This window comes from Scyliorhinus torazame, chromosome 3 (assembly GCF_047496885.1).
Source record: "Scyliorhinus torazame isolate Kashiwa2021f chromosome 3, sScyTor2.1, whole genome shotgun sequence".
Classification (NCBI taxonomy): domain Eukaryota; kingdom Metazoa; phylum Chordata; class Chondrichthyes; order Carcharhiniformes; family Scyliorhinidae; genus Scyliorhinus; species Scyliorhinus torazame.
This window is the reverse complement of record NC_092709.1, coordinates 5,657,844-5,677,301: the sequence shown is the minus strand read 5'-3', so window position 1 is coordinate 5,677,301 and position 19,458 is coordinate 5,657,844. Positions and strand designations below refer to the sequence as shown.

Genomic DNA, 19,458 nt, shown 5'->3' with positions numbered 1-19,458 from the left:
ATCATAGAAGTTTACAGCATGGAAACAGGCCCTTCGGCCCAACCAGTCCATGCCGCCCAGTTTTTTACCATTAAGCTAGTCCCAGTTGCCCGCACTTGGCCCATAACCCTCTATACCCATCTTACCCATGTAACCATCTAAATGCTTTTTGAAAGACACAATTGTACCCGCTTCTACTACTACCTCTGGCAGCCCATTCCAGACACTCACTACCCTCTGAGTGAAGAAATTGCCCCTCTGGGCCCCTCTGAATCTCTCCCCTCTCACCTTAAACCTATGCCCTCTAGTTTTAGACTCCCCTACCTTTGGGAAAAGATGTTGACTATCTACCTTATCTATGCCCCTCATTATTTTATAGACCTCTATAAGATCACCCCTAAGCCTCCTACGCTCCAGGGAAAAAAGTCCCAGTCTATCCAGCCTCTCCTTATAACTCAAACCATCAAGTCCCGGCAACATCCTAGTAAATCTTTTCTGCACTCTTTCTAGTTTAATAATATCCTTTCTATAATAGGGTGACCAGAACTGCACACAGTATTCCAAGTGTGGCCGTACCAATGTCTTGTACAACTTCAACAAGACGTCCCAACTCCTATATTCAATGTTCTGACCAATGAAACCAAGCATGCCGAATGCCTTCTTCACCACCCTGTCCACCTGCGACTCCACCTTCAAGGAGCTATGAACCTGTACTCCTAGATCTCTTTGTTCTATAACTCTCCCCAACGCCATACCATTAACTGAGTAGGTCCTGGCCTGATTCGATCTGCCAAAATGCATCACCTCACATTTATCTAAATTAAACTCCATCTGCCATTCGTCGGCCCACTGGCCTAATTGATCAAGATCCCGTTGCAATCCTAGATAACCTTCTTCACTATCCACTGTGCCACCAATCTTGGTGTCATCTGCAAACTTACTAACCATGCCTCCTAAATTCTCATCCAAATCATTAATATAAATCACAAATAACAGTGGACCCAGCACCGATCCCTGAGGCACACCACTGGTCACAGGCCTCCAGTTTGAAAAACAACCCTCTACAACCACCCTCTGCCTTCTGTCGTCCAGCCAATTTTGAATCCAATTGGCAACCTCACCCTGGATCCCGTGAGCTTTAACCTTCTGCAACAACCTACCATGCGGTACCTTGTCAAAGGCTTTGCTAAAGTCCATGTAGACAACGTCTACTGCACTACCCTCATCTACCTTCTTGGTCACTCCCTCAAAAAACTCAATCAAATTTGTGAGACATGATTTACCACGCACAAAGCCATGCTGACTGCCCCGAATCAGTCCTTGCCTCTCTAAATGCTTGTAGATCCTGTCTCTCAGAATACCTTCTAGCAACTTACCTACTACAGACGTTAGGCTCACCGGTCTGTAGTTCCCAGGCTTTTCCCTGCTGCCCTTCTTAAACAAGGGCACAACATTCGCCACTCTCCAATCTTCAGGCACCTCACCTGTGGCTGCCGATGATTCAAATATCTCGGTTAGGGGACCCGCAATTTCCTCCCTAGCCTCCCACAACATCCTGGGATACATTTCATCAGGTCCCGGGGATTTATCTACCTTGATGCGCTTTAAGACTTCCAGCACCTCCTCCTCTGTAATATGCACACTTCTCAAGACATCACTATTTATTTCCCTTAGTTTCCTAACATCCATGCCTTTCTCCACCGTGAATACCGATGAGAAATATTCATTCAGGATCTCACCCAACTCTTGTGGCTCCGCACATAAATGCCCTTGTTGATCCTTAAGAGGCCCTACTCTGTCCCTAGTTACTCTTTTCCCCTTTATGTATCTGTAGAATCTCTTTGGATTCTCCCTTGCATTATTTGCCAAAGCAATTTCATGTCCCCTTTTTGCCCTCCTGATTTCCCTCTTAACTCTATTTCGACAATCTCTATACTCTTCAAGGGATCTACTTGATCCCAGTTGCTTATGTACGTCATATGCCTCCTTCTTCTTTTTGACCAGAGTCTCAATATCTCGAGTCATCCAGGGTTCCCTACTTCTACCAGCCTTGCCCTTCACTCTAAAGGGAATGTGCTTACCCTGCACCCTGGTTAACACATTTTTAAAAGCCTCCCATTTACCAGCCGTCCCTTTGTCTGCCAATAGTCTCCCCCAATCTACCTCTGCAAGTTCCTGTCTGATACCATCAAAATTGGCCTTGCCCCAATTAAGAATTTTAACTCTTGGGCCAGACCTATCATTCTCCATAGCTATCTTAAAACTAATGGAATTATGGTCACTTGTCCCAAAGTGATCCCTCACTAGCACTTCTATCACTTGCCCTTCCTTATTTCCCAAGACGAGGTCAAGTTTTGCCCCCTCTCTAGTCGGTCCATCCACATACTGAATGAGAAATTCCTCCTGAATACACTCAACAAATTTCCCTCCATCCAAGCCCCTAATGCTATGACTGTCCCAGTCAATGTTGGGAAAGTTAAAGTCCCCTACTACTACCACCCTATTATTCTTGCAGCTATCTGTAATCTCCTTACATATTTGCTCCTCAATTTCCCGCTGACTATTTGGGGGCCTGTAGTACAGTCCTACCAAGGTGATCTCTCCCTTCTTATTTTTCAGTTCCACCCATATAGACTCAGTGGGCGAACCCTCGGATATATCCCCTCTAAGTACTGCCGTGATGTTCTCCCTAATCAAAAACGCCACTCCCCCTCCTCTCTTACCTCCTGTTCTATCCTTTCTATAGCATCTGTAGCCCGGAACATTGAGCTGCCAGTCCTGCCCCTCCCTTAGCCATGTTTCAGTCATAGCTATAATATCCCAGTCCCATGTGCCCGTCCATGCCCTGAGTTCATCCGCTTTGCCCGTCAGGCCCCTTGCATTGAAATAAATGCAGTTTAATGTAGACCTTCCTTGCTCTCTGCCCTGTTTTCTCTGGTCATGCTTTACACACTCTCCCTTCCTGCCTTTTGTTTCTGTCCCCACTGACTTCCTACATCGGTTCCCATCCCCCTGGCACATTAGTTTAAACCCTCCCCAACTGCACTAGCAAACACCCCCCCGAGAACATTGGTTCCGGTCCCACCCAGATGCAGACCGTCCGATTTGTACAGGTCCCACCTCCCCCAGAATCGTTCCCAATGTCCCAGGAATTTGAAACCCTCCCTCTTGCACCATCTCTCAAGCCACGTATTCATCCTAGCTATCCTGTCATTCCTACTCTGACTATCACGTGGCACTGGTAGCAATCCTGAGATTACTACCTTTGAGGTCCTACTTTTTAGTTTAACTCCTAACTCCCTAAATTCAGCTTGTAGGACCTCATCCCGTTTTTTACCTATATCGTTGGTGCCTATATGCACCACGACAGCTGGCTGTTCACCCTCCCCCTCCAGAATGCCCTGCAGCCGCTCCGAGACATCCTTGACCCTTGCACCAGGGAGGCAACATACCAACCTGGATTCTCGTTTGCGTCCGCAGAAACGCCTGTCTATTCCCCTTACGATTGAATCCCCTATCACTATAGCTCTGCCACTCTTTTTCCCGCCCTTCTGTGCAGCAGAGCCAGCCACGGTGCCATGAACCTGGCTGCTGCCACCTTCCCCTGGTGAGCCATCTCCCCCAACAGTTTCCAAAACGGTAAATCTGTTTTGGAGGGAGATGACCGCAGGGGATCCCTGCACTGCCTTCCTACTCTTCCTCTGTCTGTTGGTCACCCTTTCCCTATCTGCCTCAGTAATTTTAATCTGCGGTGTGACCAACTCACTGAATGTGCTTTCCACAACTTCCTCAGCATCGCGGATGCTCCAAAGTGAGTCCATCCGCAGCTCCAGAGCCGTCAAGCGGTCTAACAGGAGCTGCAGTTGGACACACTTCTTGCAGATGAAGGAGTCAGGGACACCAGAAGGGTCCCTGACTTGCCACATCTCACAAGAGGAGCATGACACGGGTCTGAGCTCTCCTGCCATGACTTAAACCTGAAGTTAAATTTGAACTACACTACACAGCTAGGAGAAAGTCAAAGAGAGAGAAATCACTTGCCAGTTACAAGCCAAACACTTACCTGCTGGCTGTGATGTAGTTGCTCCAGAGACTCCCTCACAGGTCTGCTTCTCTGCACCTCCTTCAGGTGAGCACCAAATTCCCTTAACTAGTTAATTACTTTACTTAATTAACTTGATTTTTTTTTTTTTTTTTTTTTTTGTCACTCCCCTCTTACCCGAAGTCAGCCTTACCCAAACTCAGATACACTCTGTTTGCCTTCAGCACTCCGTTTCTATAGGCACTTCAGCCACACCCTTTGTATCCTTCCTGATTTACAGTCAGCCAATAGGCCTGCTCCCAAAACTGATCTCTCTCCCGAACAGCTGACCTGCAAGGTAAGTAAGTGGTTATGCAGTACTTACCTCACCCACAGCGCGCCCTCTTAAACTGTCCCCTCTGCCTCGCAGCTCCCGCGCTTTTTGAAACTCCCGCGCTGTTTCCAAGGTCCTGGCTCCCTCTCTCTCCCGAACAGCTGACCTGCAAGGTAAGTAAGTGGTTATGCAGTACTTACCTCACCCACAGCGCGCCCTCTTAAACTGTCCCCTCTGCCTCGCAGCTCCCGCGCTTTTTGAAACTCCCGCGCTGTTTCCAAGGTCCTGGCTCCCTCTCTCTCCCGAACAGCTGACCTGCAAGGTAAGTAAGTGGTTATGCAGTACTTACCTCACCCACAGCGCGCCCTCTTAAACTGTCCCCTCTGCCTCGCAGCTCCCGCGCTTTTTGAAACTCCCGCGCTGTTTCCAAGGTCCTGGCTCCCTCTCTCTCCCGAACAGCTGACCTGCAAGGTAAGTAAGTGGTTATGCAGTACTTACCTCACCCACAGCGCGCCCTCTTAAACTGTCCCCTCTGCCTCGCAGCTCCCGCGCTTTTTGAAACTCCCGCGCTGTTTCCAAGGTCCTGGCTCCCTCTCTCTCCCGAACAGCTGACCTGCAAGGTAAGTAAGTGGTTATGCAGTGTACTGTGAGGAAACTGATTGAAAATCTGGGACTACAGGATTCAAATTCTAACCTGGCCTGTTTTTGCCAGCACAAGTGTTGGATTATACCATTTCTTAGGAGACGCCCAATTTTCACACATCATCCATTGACCTATATTGGTCCCTGCTCCAGCATCCCAACTTCATAGTTCTCACCCTTTCCATTTTCATCATTTTCAGCTTCCTCTGGCTCCGGTGTCCTGTTCACGTCCTGACTGCTTGTCCTATGTCAGCAGCTTTAGAACCATCAAATCCCTCCAGTGCAGAAGGAGGCCATTCAGCCCATCGGGTCTGCACCAAGCCTCTGAGCGTGCACCTACCCAGGCCCACTCCCCCACCCTATCCCAGTAACCCAACCTGCGCACCTTCGGACACTAAGGGGCAATTTAGCATGTCCAATCCAGCCAACCTGCACGTCCCTGGAACATGGGGGGGGGGGGGGGAACCGGAGCACCCGGAGGAAGCCCATGCGGAGAAACTGGCAAACTCCACAGTCACCCAAGGCTGTAATCGAACCTGGGTCCCTGGCGCGGTGAGGCAGCATTGCTAACCACTGTGTCGCCTCGGCTTCCTAAGTCACTGCTTGACAAAACTCCTCCACCATCCTGTACATTGCAAAACATTTCAAAGTGACACTTCCAGAAAGTGCAACAAAATTCACCTGGTCTCCGCAGGGTGCGTTCACTCTTGGGTGTCTCTATTTGTTGTTATTTTGTTCTTTACAATTGGTTTTCCAGCACTGTGAGACAGCCTGGTTATTATCCAAGATTAGGTTGTTGTCAGATGGTGAACTGGTTTTATTCACTGTTGTCTGAGCATGTCCAGACTGTCCCATCACACTCCCGGCTGTTACTGCAGGATCAGTTTTGTAGCTCAGTCTCTCACTGTTGGATCAGGAGGGCAGCATTGCTGCTTTGGAAACCAGTGAACCGCAGGTAAATAGTGTTCCAAAGTTCATTTCTCCCCTTGAGGTTTTTGCTAAAACTCAAGATTTAAAAATATTTTCCAAAAATTTAAAATAAGTCTTACAAAATATTCCTTAAAGTTTAAGATTGGTGCAGTTTGATTCGTACAAGTGAAAATAATTTATCACAGATCCATCTGCTGGTTACTTTGAGGTACTGTAGTCAGTTCTTAGTAAATTTAAAAAAAATTTTGAATATAATTTCAAAGCTCCCACTGCTGAAGCGTTTCCGGAATCTCCAAATCCCTGGAAATAAGTACAAATAAGCAAACACCATTGAGGGTGCATAAGCCAGCATTTCCTATCCATCTCTAATTGCCCTTGAGAAGGTGGCGATGAGCTGCCGCCTTGAACTGCTACAGTCTATGTGGTGTAGGGAGGGGGTGCCAGAATTTTGAGCCTTCTTTTTTCCATTCCATCTATCTTTCTGCGAGGTATTCGACGAACGGTTGCCACCGCCTGGTGAACCCTTGAGCCGACCCCCTTAGAACGAACTTAATCCGCTCTAGCTTTATAAACCCTGCCATGTCATTTATCCAGGTCTCCACCCCCGGGGGCTTGGCTTCTTTCCACATTAACAATATCCTGCGCCGGGCTACTAGGGACGCAAAGGCCAAAACATCGGCCTCTCTCGCCTCCTGCACTCCCGGCTCTTGTGCAACCCCAAATATAGCCAACCCCCAGCTTGGTTCGACCCGGACCCCCACTACTTTTGAAAGCACCTTTGTCACCCCCATCCAAAACCCCTGTAGTGCCGGGCATGACCAAAACATATGGGTATGATTCGCTGGGCTTCTCGAGCACCTCGCACACCTATCCTCCACCCCAAAAAATTTACTGAGCCGTGCTCCAGTCATATGCGCCCTGTGTAATACCTTAAACTGAATCAGGCTTAGCCTGGCACACGAGGACGACGAGTTTACCCTGCTTAGGGCATCTGCCCACAGCCCCTCCTCGATCTCCTCCCCCAGCTCTTCTTCCCATTTCCCTTTTAGTTCATCTACCATAGTCTCCCCTTCGTCCCTCATTTCCCTATATATATCTGACACCTTACCATCCCCCACCCATGTCTTTGAGATCACTCTGTCCTGCACCTCTTGTGTCGGGAGCTGCGGGAATTCCCTCACCTGTTGCCTCGCAAAAGCCCTCAGTTGCATATACCTGAATGCATTCCCTTGGGGCAACCCATATTTCTCGGTCAGCGCTCCCAGACTCGCGAATTTCCCATCCACAAACAGATCTTTCAGTTGTGTTATTCCTGCTCTTTGCCACATTCCATATCTCCCATCCATTCCCCCCGGGGCAAACCTATGGTTGTTTCTTATCGGGGACCCCCCCTAAGGCTCCAGTCTTTCCCCTATGCCGTCTCTACTGTCCCCAAATCTTCAGTTTAGCCACCACCACCGGGCTTGTGGTGTAGTTCCTCGGTGAGAACGGCAATGGGGCTGTCACCATAGCCTGTAGGCTAGTCCCCCTACAGGACGCCCTCTCTAATCTCTTCCACGCCACTCCCTCCTCCTCTCCCATCCACTTACTCACCATTGAAATATTAGCGGCCCAATAATACTCACTTAGGCTCGGTAGTGCCAGCCCCCCCCTAACCCTGCTACGCTGTAAGAATCCCTTCCTCACTCTCGGGGTCTTCCCGGCCCACACAAAACCCATGATGCTCTTTTCAATCCTTTTAAAAAAAGCCTTCGTGATCACCACCGGGAGGCACTGAAACACAAAGAGGAATCTCGGGAGGACCACCATCTTAACCGCCTGCACCCTCCCTGCCAGTGACAGGGATACATATCCCATCTCTTGAAATCCTCCTCCATTTGTTCCACCAACCGCGTTAAATTTAACCTATGCAATGTGCCCCAATTCTTGGCTATCTGGATCCCCAGGTAACGAAAGTCCCTTGTTACCTTCCTCAATGGTAGGTCCTCTATTTCTCTACTCTGCTCCCCTGGATGCACCACAAACAACTCACTTTTCCCCATGTTCAATTTATACCCTGAAAACTCCCCAAACTCCCCAAGTATCCGCATTATTTCTGGCATCCCCTCCGCCGGGTCTGCCACGTATAGTAGCAAATCGTCCGCATACAAAGATACCCGGTGTTCTTCTCCTCCTCTAAGTACTCCCCTCCACTTCTTGGAACCCCTCAACGCTATCGCCAGGGGCTCAATCGCCAGTGCAAACAATAATGGGGACAGAGGGCATCCCTGCCTTGTCCCTCTATGGAGCCGAAAATATGCAGATCCCCGTCCATTCGTGACCACGCTCGCCATCGGGGCCCTATACAACAGCTGCACCCATCTAACATACCCCTCTCCAAAACCAAATCTCCTCAACACCTCCCACAAATAATCCCACTCCACTCTATCAAATGCTTTCTCGGCATCCATCGCCACTACTATCTCCGTTTCTCCCTCTGGTGGGGCCATCATCATTACCCCTAACAGCCTCCGTATATTCGTGTTCAGCTGTCTCCCCTTCACAAACCCAGTTTGGTCCTCGTGGACCACTCCCGGGACACATTCCTCTATTCTCATTGCCATTACCTTGGCCAGGATCTTGGCATCTACATTTAGGAGGGAAATAGGTCTATAGGACCCGCATTGTAGCGGGTCCTTTTCCTTCTTTAAGAGAAGCGATATCGTTGCTTCAGACATAGTCGGGGGCAGTTGTCCCCTTTCCTTTGCCTCATTAAAGGTCCTCATCAATACCGGGGCGAGCAAGTCCACATATTTTCTATAGAATTCGACTGGGAATCCATCCGGTCCCGGGGCCTTTCCCGCCTGCATGCTCCTAATTCCTTTCACCACTTCTTCTACCTCGATCTGTGCTCCCAGTCCCACCCTTTCCTGCTCTTCCACCGTGGGAAATTCCAGCCGATCCAAGAAGCCCATCATTCTCTCCCTCCCATCCGGGGGTTGAGCTTCATATAATTTTTTATAAAATGTCTTGAACACTCCATTCACTCTCTCCGCTCCCCGCTCCATCTCTCCTTCCTCATCCCTCACTCCCCCTATTTCCCTCGCTGCTCCCCTTTTCCTCAATTGGTGTGCCAGCAACCTGCTCGCCTTCTCCCCATATTCGTACTGTACACCCTGTGCCTTCCTCCATTGTGCCTCTGCAGTGCCCGTAGTCAGCAAGTCAAATTCTACATGTAGCCTTTGCCTTTCCCTGTACAGTCCCTCCTCCGGTGCTTCCGCATATTGTCTGTCCACCCTCAAAAGTTCTTGCAGCAACCGCTCCCGTTCCTTACTCTCCTGCTTCCCTTTATGTGCCCTTATTGATATCAGCTCCCCTCTAACCACCGCCTTCAGCGCCTCCCAGACCACTCCCACCTGGACCTCCCCATTATCATTGAGTTCCAAGTACTTTTCAATGCACCCCCTCACCCTTAGACACACCCCCTCATCTGCCATTAGTCCCATGTCCATTCTCCAGGATGGGCGCCCTCCTGTTTCCTCCCCTATCTCCAAGTCTACCCAGTGTAGAGCGTGATCCGAAATGGCTATAGCCGTATACTCCGTTCCCCTCACCTTCGGGATCAACGCCCTTCCCAGCACAAAAAAGTCTATTCGCGAGTAGACTTTATGGACATAGGAGAAAAACGAGAACTCCTTACTCCTAGGTCTGCTAAATCTCCACGGGTCTACACCTCCCATCTGCTCCATAAAATCTTTAAGTACCTTGGCTGCTGCCGGCCTCCTTCCAGTCCTGGACTTCGACCTATCCAGCCCTGGTTCCAACACCGTATTAAAATCTCCCCCCATTATCAGCTTTCCCATCTCTAGGTCCGGAATGCGTCCTAGCATCCGCCTCATAAAATTGGCATCATCCCAGTTCGGGGCATATACGTTTACCAAAACCACCGTCTCCCCCTGTAGTTTGCCACTCACCATCACGTATCTGCCCCCGTTATCCGCCACTATAGTCTTTGCCTCGAACATTACCCGCTTCCCCACTAATATAGCCACCCCCCTGTTTTTCGCATCTAGCCCCGAATGGAACACCTGCCCCACCCATCCTTTGCGTAGCCTAACCTGGTCTATCAGTTTCAGGTGCGTTTCCTGTAACATAACCACATCTGCCTTAAGTTTCTTAAGGTGTGCGAGTACCCGTGCCCTCTTTATCGGCCCGTTCAGCCCTCTCACGTTCCACGTGATCAGCCGGGTTGGGGGGCTTCCTACCGCCCCCCTTGTCGATTAGCCACCCCCTTTTTCCAGCTCCTCACCCGGTTCCCACGCAGCTGTATCTCCCCCAGGCGGTGCCCCCCCCGCCCATCCCCTCCATACCAGCTCCCCCCTCTCCCCAGCAGCAGCAACCCAGTAATTCCCCCCTCCCACCCCCCCCCCCGCTAGATCCCCCGCTGGCGTAATTACTCCCCCCATGTTGCTCCCAGAAGTCAGCAAACTCTGGCCGACCTCGGCTTCCCCCCGTGACCTCGGCTCGCACCGTGCGACGCCCCCTCCTTCCTGCTTCTCTATTCCCGTCATGATTATCATAGCGCGGGAACCAAGCCCGCGCTTCTCCCTTGGCCCCGCCCCCAATGGCCAACGCCCCATCTCCTCCACCTCCCCTCCTCCCCCCATCACCACCTGTGGAAGAGAGAAAAGTTACCACATCGCAGGATTAGTACATAAAACTCCTCTTTCCCCCCTTTTCAACCCCCTCTTCGCCCCCCACATTCGCCCCACCACTTTGTTCAAACGTTCTTTTTAATAACCCGCTCATTCCAGTTTTTCTTCCACAATAAAAGTCCACGCTTCATCCGCCGTCTCAAAGTAGTGGTGCCTCCCTCGATATGTGACCCACAGTCTTGCCGGTTGCAGCATTCCAAATTTTATCTTCTTTTTACGAAGCACCGCCTTGGCCCGATTAAAGCTCGCCCTCCTTCTCGCCACCTCCGCACTCCAGTCTTGATAAACGCGGATCACCGCGTTCTCCCATTTACTGCTCCGAGTTTTCTTTGCCCATCTAAGGACCATTTCTCTATCCTTAAAACGGAGGAATCTCACCACTATGGCTCTGGGAATTTTTCCTGCTCTCGGTCCTCGCGCCATCACTCGGTATGCTCCCTCCACCTCCAACGGACCCGCCGGGGCCTCCGCTCCCATTAACGAGTGCAGCATCGTGCTCACATATGCCCCGACGTCCGCTCCCTCCGCACCTTCAGGAAGACCAAGAATCCTCAGGTTGTTCCTCCTTGCATTGTTCTCCAGCGCCTCCAGCCTTTCCACACATCGTTTCTGATGTGCCTCATGCGTCTCCGTCTTCACCACCAGGCCCTGTATGTCGTCCTCATTCTCGGCTGCCTTTGCCTTCACGACCCGAAGCTCCCGCTCCTGGGTCTTATGTTCCTCCTTTAGCCCTTCGATCGCCTGTAGTATCGGGGCCAACAGCTCTTTCTTCATTTCCTTTTTGAGCTCTTCCACACAGCATTTCAAGAACTCTTGTTGTTCAGGGCCCCATGTTAAACTGCCACCTTCCGACGCCATCTTGGTTTTTGCTTGCCTTCCTTGCCGCTGTTCTAAAGGATCCACTGCAATCCGGCCACTTTCTCCTCCTTTTTTCATCCGTATCCAGGGGGGATTCCCTTCTGGTTTACAGCACAGTGTTTTTAGCCGTCAAAATTGCCGTTGGGGCTCCTATCAAGAGCCCAAAAGTCCGTTTCACCGGGAGCTGCCGAAACGTGCGACTCAGCCTGTCATCGCCGCACCCGGAAGTCGCATTTCATCACACTCCTGACGTGTGCCTTGTAGATGGTTAAAGTCCAACAGGTTTGTTTCAATGTCACTAGCTTTCGGAGCGTTGCTCCTTCCTCAGATACATTCACCTGAGGAAGGAGCAGCGCTCCGAAAGCTAGTGACATCGAAACAAACCTGTTGGACTTTAACCTGGTGTTGTAAGACTTCGTACTGTGCTCACCCCAGTCCAACGCCGGCATCTCCAAATTGTAGATGGTGGACAGGCTTTGGGGGGTCATGAGGTGAGTTACTTGCCACAGAATTCCCAGCTTCTGACCTGCTCTTGTAGTCAGTATTTATATGGCTAGTCCAGTTCCGTTTTAGTCAATGGTATGTTGATAGTGGGGGATTCAGTGATGGTAATGCCATTGAATGTCATGGGGCGATGGTTAGATTCTCTCTTGTTGGAGATGGTCATTGCCTGGCATTTGTGTGGCACGAATGTAACTTGCCATTTGTCAGCCCCGAGCCTGGATATTGTCCAGGTCTTGCTGCATTTGGACAGGGACTGCTTCATTATCTGCGGAGTCGCAAATGGTGCTGAACATTGTGCAGTCATTCGCAAACATCCCCACTTCTGACCTTATGATGGAAGGAAGGTCATTGATGAAGCAGCTGAAGATGGTTGGGCCGAGGACACTACCCTGAGGAACTCCTGCAGTGATGTCCTGGGACTGAGATGATTGACCTCCAACCACCACAACCATCTTCCTTTGTGCCAGGTATGACTCCAACCAGCGGAGAGCATTCCCACAGATTCCCATTGACTCCAGTTTTGCGAGGGCTCCTTGTCAAATACTGCCATGATGTGAAGGGCAGTTAATCCCACCTCACCTTTTAAGTTCAACTCAAGGTTGTAATGAAGTCAGAGCTGATCAGCCCTGGAGGCCCCCAATGGTGCTTAGACTTGGCTGGTGTCATTTCTGGTGGTACCTAGGTTGATGCCAGGTAGTCTGTCCATCTCATTGCCTTTTTGAGGCTATGTGGCGGTTTGGTGACTGAGGTGATTTGCTCGGCCATTGCAGAGGCGACCATATTGCTGCGGGTCTGGGGTCACATGTTGACTAATCAGAGTGAGGATTTCTTTCCCTAAAGGACACTAGTGCACCATAGAATTTACAGTGCAAAAGGCGGCCATTCGGCCCATCGAGTCTGCACCAGATGGGTTTTTACAACAATCAGTGGTGGGTTCATGGTCAACATTCCTGAGACTAGCTTTTATTTACAGATTTATTGAACTTTAAATTCCACCAGAGAATTAGCCTGGGGCTCGGGAGTCCTGGCTTTTGTGGGCAGGGCTGTCTTGGCGTGCAATTTTTAAAAAACTGGCACAGGGGTTTGCAGAAATTCAAGTTGCATCGACAGTAATTTACATGAATTAAGATTTTTCTTATGCTGATCACGCTGATTTTGGGCAAACTGAGTGAAAAACCCCAGTGCCGCCCTGTGGAAGGTCCAGGCCACCTTCCTGAGCCGGTGCCCTGGTCCATTGCCCCAAGGGACATTTCTTAGTGGTTTCACTCTCACTATGAAGGGACTTTAGGTTACTGTAATTTCGAGAGGCTAATAGGGACGTGCCTTTGCTCACGCACTGTCTAATACATTCAATATAAAATTACTTTTAACGCTGTTTCAAACTAAAATAATCAATTATGGGCAAAATAACAGACACGAGTTAAAATATGTGATCAATAGGATTTTTTTTCTGGAGTGCCTTTTGCGATGATTGGCTATCCCTCTGCTCCTTACAGACAATGGAATATGTCTCAACTGTAGACACCGTTGTATTGAGCAAACGCGGACACCAATTTGTCCTCAGCAGGATTCCACACAGCAACGTGACGGTGACAATCTGTTTTAGTGATGTTGATAAATAATGCCAGGACAAAAGGCACAAGACACAGGAGCAGAATTAGGCCACTCGGCCCATCGAGTCTGCTCTGCCATTCAATCATGGCTGATATTTTCTCATCCCCATTCTCCTGCCTTCTCCCCATAACCCCTGATCCCGATCCCCTTATTAATCAAGAACCTATCTATCTCTGTCTTAAAGACACACAGTGAATTGGCCTCCACAGCCTTCTGCAGCAAAGAGTTCCACAGATTCACCACCCTCTGGCTGAAGAAATTCCTCATCTCAGTTTTAAAGGATCGCCCCTTTAGTCTGAGATTGTGTCCTTTGTTTCTAGCGATAGGACCCTCCTGCTCTTCTTTGAAATTGTGTCATGGAATCTTTTACACCCACCCAAGAGGGTAGACAGGGCCTCAATTTACTGTCTTGGCTGAAAGACTGCACCTCCTTGCAGTGTAGTACTCCCTCAGCACTGCCCCTCCAACAGAGCAGCATTCCCTCAGTGGAGTGTCAAGCTTGATTTTTGTCCTGAAGTGGGACAAAAACTCTCGTGTCTCAGGGACAAGAGAAACAGCCATTTATAAGACGGATGTAGGAACAAGGGTAGACGATTCGGCTCCTCGTGCCTGGTCCGGGGTATCTTGGACCAAATTGAATGATTTATATGCAAGAACTGTTATGTATGTATGAAAATGTCTAACAGTGTGTGTAATTACCCTTAGGCCTATTCTGGACTGTTGGTGCATTTACCAGGCATCGTTAAGTGGTTGGGTTGGTTGCAGTACCTCAGTATCACTCGTTATGGCATCACTGTAAGTGTCGAGGAACTTTCATAATTATAAACAACCAGTTACATGTGCGGATTACACCTCAAAACTTTGTAAAATATCCCAAGTGTTGAGACAGAAACGACTATCAAACACAATCTTGTCACCGAGCCACATGGAGCTATCAGGGCAGTGACCGGGTTAAAGAGAGGGGCGGAGAGCACTGTACAGATACAATACTAAAGACAAACACAAGTTCACTGTGGGGGTGAAAGGAGACAGAAGAAGGAGTTGGAGCAACAAAGGACCAATGGATAAAGCAGACTGAAAATAGTTTTGAGAGAATAGGGTCTTCCCAGTATTCAGATCGAGCTGCAGTTGTTAAGGGCGATATTAAGGCTGAGACAAAGGTGGTAGCGAGGGTGTAGGTACAAGAGTAGGATGTAAAATATCAGAGAATTGTAGGAGAGACATTGGTAAATTTGGGGGAAGGGGGCAGCAGTGGTATAGTCACTGGACTAGTAAGGTGGCACAGTGGTTGGCACTGTTCCTTCACAGCGCCAGGGACCCAGGTTCGATTCCAGGCTTGGGTCACTGTCTGTGCGGAGTCTGCATGTTCTGCCCGTGTGTTTTCTCCAGGCGCTCCGGTTTCCTCCCACAAATCCCGAAAGACGTGCTTGTTAGGTGACTGGACCTTCTGAATTCTCCCTCCGTGTACCCAAACAGGTGCCGGAATGTGGCGACTAGGGACTTTTCACAGTAACTTCATTGCATGCAGTGTTAATGTAAGCCTACTTGTGACAATAAAGATTATTATTATTAATCCAGGGGCCCAGGCAACTGATGGAATTTCAATTTTAATTTCCATTAATAGGTCTGGGATTAAAAGTTTGTTGAACGATAACCATCAAACCATTATTGCAAAGACTCTTCTTTGCCTTTCAGGGAAATAAATCCGCCATCCGTACCTGGTCTGGTCCACATTTATCTCATGCCTCACAGCACTGGGGCTAACTCTTAAATGCTCACAGTCATTGATACGACACTTGGTAGATCAGAAAGCTAAATGTTCACATGGCAAATTGCAACATTAATAAATCTTGAAATTGTTTGGCTGGCTGATGCCAAACAAATACAATCAGCTGGTTCAATAAAATGCTTTGTGTAAGGGAATCTACCATTGTTATCTAGTCTGGCTGTGTTAAATTAATAACTATATTGCGTAACTGTAAATTCAAGGGAGCTCCCAGCTTGCAATCTATTCCCTAGATTTTCAGCCCTGTACATCACCCTATAATTTAGATTCTTTTCTCGCTATGCTATTGACACTATTCAGTCGAATATATGAATTAGGAGGAGGAGGCCATTCAGGCCTTCAAGCCTGCTCCACCATTCAATAAGGTCATGGCTGACTGCATTGGGCCTCAACTCCACTCCATCTACCCCTGATAACCTTTGACTCCCTCATCAGTCAGGAATCGAGCTAGCTCTGCCAATGACCCTGCCTCTACCTCGCCAGGGAAGAGTTCCACAGACTCATGACACTCAATAGAAAGAAATGCCCCTCATCTCTATCGTAAACGGAAGAGTCCTGATTAGCAAGCTATGTCTCCTAGTCTGGTCTTTCCCCATCCATTGACTCTATCTACACCTCCCGCTGCCTTGGGAAAGCAAGAAGCATAAGGAAAAATCCCTCTCATCGGGTTATTCTCTCTTCCAACCTCTTCCATCGGGCAGGAGATAAAAGTCTGAGGACATGCACGAACAGATTCACAAACAGCTTCTTCCCCGCTGTTACCAGACTCCTGAATGACCCTCTTATGACTGAGTAGTACTACACCCTGTATGCTTCACCTGATGCCTGTGTCGATGTATGTACATTGTGTATTTATATATGTCCTATGTTTTTTCATGTATGGAACATCTGTCTGGACTATACCCAGAACAATATTGTTCACTGTACCCCGGTACACGTCACAATACAAAAGGAGAATCCTCCTTTCGGCATCCACCCTATCAAGTCCCCTCAGGATCTTGTACGTTTCAATAAAATCTCCTTTCATTTTTCTAAATTCCAATGGATACAGACCTTCCTTACCTCATAAGAAAACTTCCCATTCCACTCAACTTGGTTATCTGTGTGACCAACTTGGAATTTCATCTTATATTGTTTTGTGAATTGATATTCAATCTGCCAGACACCTATGCTATTATGAGTTTCCGCAATAATTTAAGAAAACTGCCAAGTCAATCGACCAGGAGGTTTGGAAACAGAATAAAGTAAACATTTTCTAGGAAGTTAGTGCAAGATTCCATTGACGTTGCTAAAGCAGCCTGCGTCCCAGCATTTATTGCCCATCTCCAGGTGGGCATCTTGATCACAGAGTTGTTTGCTGGGTCACTTTGGAGAACAGTAGAGTTCACAACATGGCTGTGGTTCTGGAGTCACATGTAGGTCAGATTGGGCAAGGACAGCAGACTTCCTTCCTGGGGGCAGCACGGTGGCACCTCACGGCACCAGAGACCCGGGTTTGATTCCAGCCTCGGGTGGATAGTCAGCGGCTTTTCCCCAGGGTGGAGGGGTCAATTACTAGGGGGCATAGGTTTAAGGTGCGAGGGGCAAGGTTTAGAGGAGATGTACGAGGCAAGTTTTTTTACACAGAGGGTAGTGGGTGCCTGGAACTCTCTGCCGGAGGAGGTGGTGGAAGCAGGGACGATAGTGACATTTAAGGGGCATCTTGACAAATACATGACTAGGATGGGAATAGAGGGATACGGACCCAGGAAGTGTAGAAGATTGTAGTTTAGACGGGCAGCATGGTCGGCACGGGCTTGGTGGGCCAAAGGGCCTGTTCCTGTGCTGTACATTTCTTTGTTCTTTGACTGTGTGGAGTTTGCACTTTCTCCCCGTGTCAGCGTCTGACAGTCCAAAGACGTTCAGGTTAGGTGGATTTGACCATGATCTAGGTGGAGTTAGGGGGGGGGGGGGGGGGGGGGGGGGGGTGAGATTAGGGCCGCGATAGAGTATTGTTTCAGAGGGCTACTGCAGACTCGCTGGACTCCTTCTGCACTACAAGGATTCTATGACCTTCTAAAAAATAAATCTAGAGTACCCAATTATATATTTTTTCCAATTAAGGGCCAATGCACCTACCCTGCACATCGTTTTGGGTTGTGGGGGTGAGACCCACGCAGACACGGGGAGAATGTTCAAACTCCACCCAGGCTGCAACCCGGGGTTGGGATTGAACCCGGGTCCTCAGCGCCGTAGGCAGCAGTGCTAACCACTGTGCCGCCCCTGGATTCTATGAATTCTTCATGGAGAATGATGAACCTAACAATCTAATAGTTACATGGTCACCATTACAGAGACGAGTTTTTTATTCCAGATTTAATTAACTGAATTAAAAGTCCACGGTTGGAATTTGAATTCATGTCACCCCTGCAGCCCCTACACCCAGCTCTCTGGATTAACATAACCACTGTGTTACCAGTTCCACTATTTAGTGGCTGTTTGCAAATAATAAAATACTATCTTTTCTGTGCTGCAAATCCTACTGCTGGTTCCTATTGTAACTTGTAATTATTTGTTTATTAGGCACTCATGGTTAACGAATTTGTGGGCCTGGACTTCTCTTACAACGTCTCGGATATGGGGACAGGCTGTCACTGCCCAAATCCTACCCCAATTAAGATCCTGTAAGTTATTATTCATTATAATGGGTCAGTGTTCGCCTGTCAGTGCTGGTCTGTATTTTATGAAAGAGAGAGAAGAAACAGAGAAGGTGCAAAAAAAGGCTTACTCGAAGGGCACTAGAACTGAGAAGATGGAGGTTTTCGGTCCCGAGCACAAATCTGTGGGATTGAAATCCTCACGTAGGCCATGCTCTTGACACCATTTGAGTTGGATGTCTGTGTGACCAGCACAGAATCTAGCATTAATGTAATTAGGAATTAGGGCAATTCAATAAGGCAGACAAATGTCTCAGAACTAGAGGTCATCAATGTGAGATACATATGCTGGGACTGTGGCGCCGAGGTCCCAGGTTCGATCCCGGCCCTGGGTCACTGTCCGTGTGGAGTTTGCACATTCCCCCAGTGTCTGCGTGGATTTCGCCCTCACAACCCAAAGGTGTGCAGGGTGGGTGGACTGGCCATGCTAAATTGCCCCTTAATTGGGAAAAAAATAATTGGGTACTCTAAATTTTTTTTAAAATCAATATGAGATACTAATAAATCAAACAGGGATTTCAGGGGAAACATCTTCACCCAGATATTCCCACAGGGAGTAATGCTGAATGAGTATAGATTTGAAGGGCAAACTGGATAAAAACTAGGTAATAAACAATAGGATATACGGATAGGGTGAGATTAGGAGAGATGGAATGTGGCGCATGAATAGTATAAACAGCACAGGTGCCAGTCAGGAACAAGGGCCTACTTCCGTGCTACAAACACGGTCAGATCTAAAATTCTTTTGTAAATGTCCCATTTGATTCTTTTCTTTTTTTTCATTCCAGCTGCACAGGGGTTCAGCACCTTCAGGACATGGGAATTGGTACAACCTCATGGGACCTGTGGCAGAATCATTTGGGACTGGGCCTACTGACTGTTTTATTCCTAAGCACTGCATACTTGAAACTCGTCTTTATGAAGAAACGTTCATGAGCCATATGCCGGGCTGCCCTGCCTCCTGAGGTTAACCATGTGTCGCACTGTGAAATTTATTGCTGAACCTAGGGGCGGGATACAAAACTGGGCACTTTGCCTCCTCAACATTGCTGAACAGGGGATTTATCAGATATAGTCTAAATGGCAGAAAATTCTGTACGGATTCATTCAAGCTACCAAACATCAGGAGCGACAGAAATAGAAATTTGCTTCATCTTTTTAAAATGATTTACTTGTACATTAATAAATATGTTTATTTTGGCCACAAATTTCGCTGCTTTTTGGGTGAGAGCCTTCTCTATAACAAAGGTGCTAACTTACCCTTACATGAAGATTACGAGGCTAGTAAACAGGCAAAAAACCAGCAGGGCTAAGTGAGTCTCGGACTATGAGCATGTTGGTACTTTCACACACCAAATAGCACTTTCATAGATTTCATAGAAATTACAGTGCAGAAGGAG

At 48.4% G+C, this 19,458-nt stretch overlaps 1 protein-coding gene across 1 annotated transcript in view; it reads left to right on the top strand.

The window, feature by feature from the left end:
* The window catches only part of LOC140408226 (broad substrate specificity ATP-binding cassette transporter ABCG2-like), a 119,176-nt gene extending 99,921 nt beyond the window's left edge, over positions 1-19,255 (top strand). Inside the window, exons 15-17 of the mRNA XM_072495159.1 lie at positions 14,282-14,371; positions 17,925-18,025; positions 18,847-19,255. Of these exons, the coding sequence (XP_072351260.1) occupies positions 14,282-14,371; positions 17,925-18,025; positions 18,847-18,994 (339 nt within the window). The 3' untranslated portion in view covers positions 18,995-19,255. The remainder of the gene's footprint in view (positions 1-14,281; positions 14,372-17,924; positions 18,026-18,846) is intronic.
* Positions 19,256-19,458: the final 203 nt, after the last annotated feature.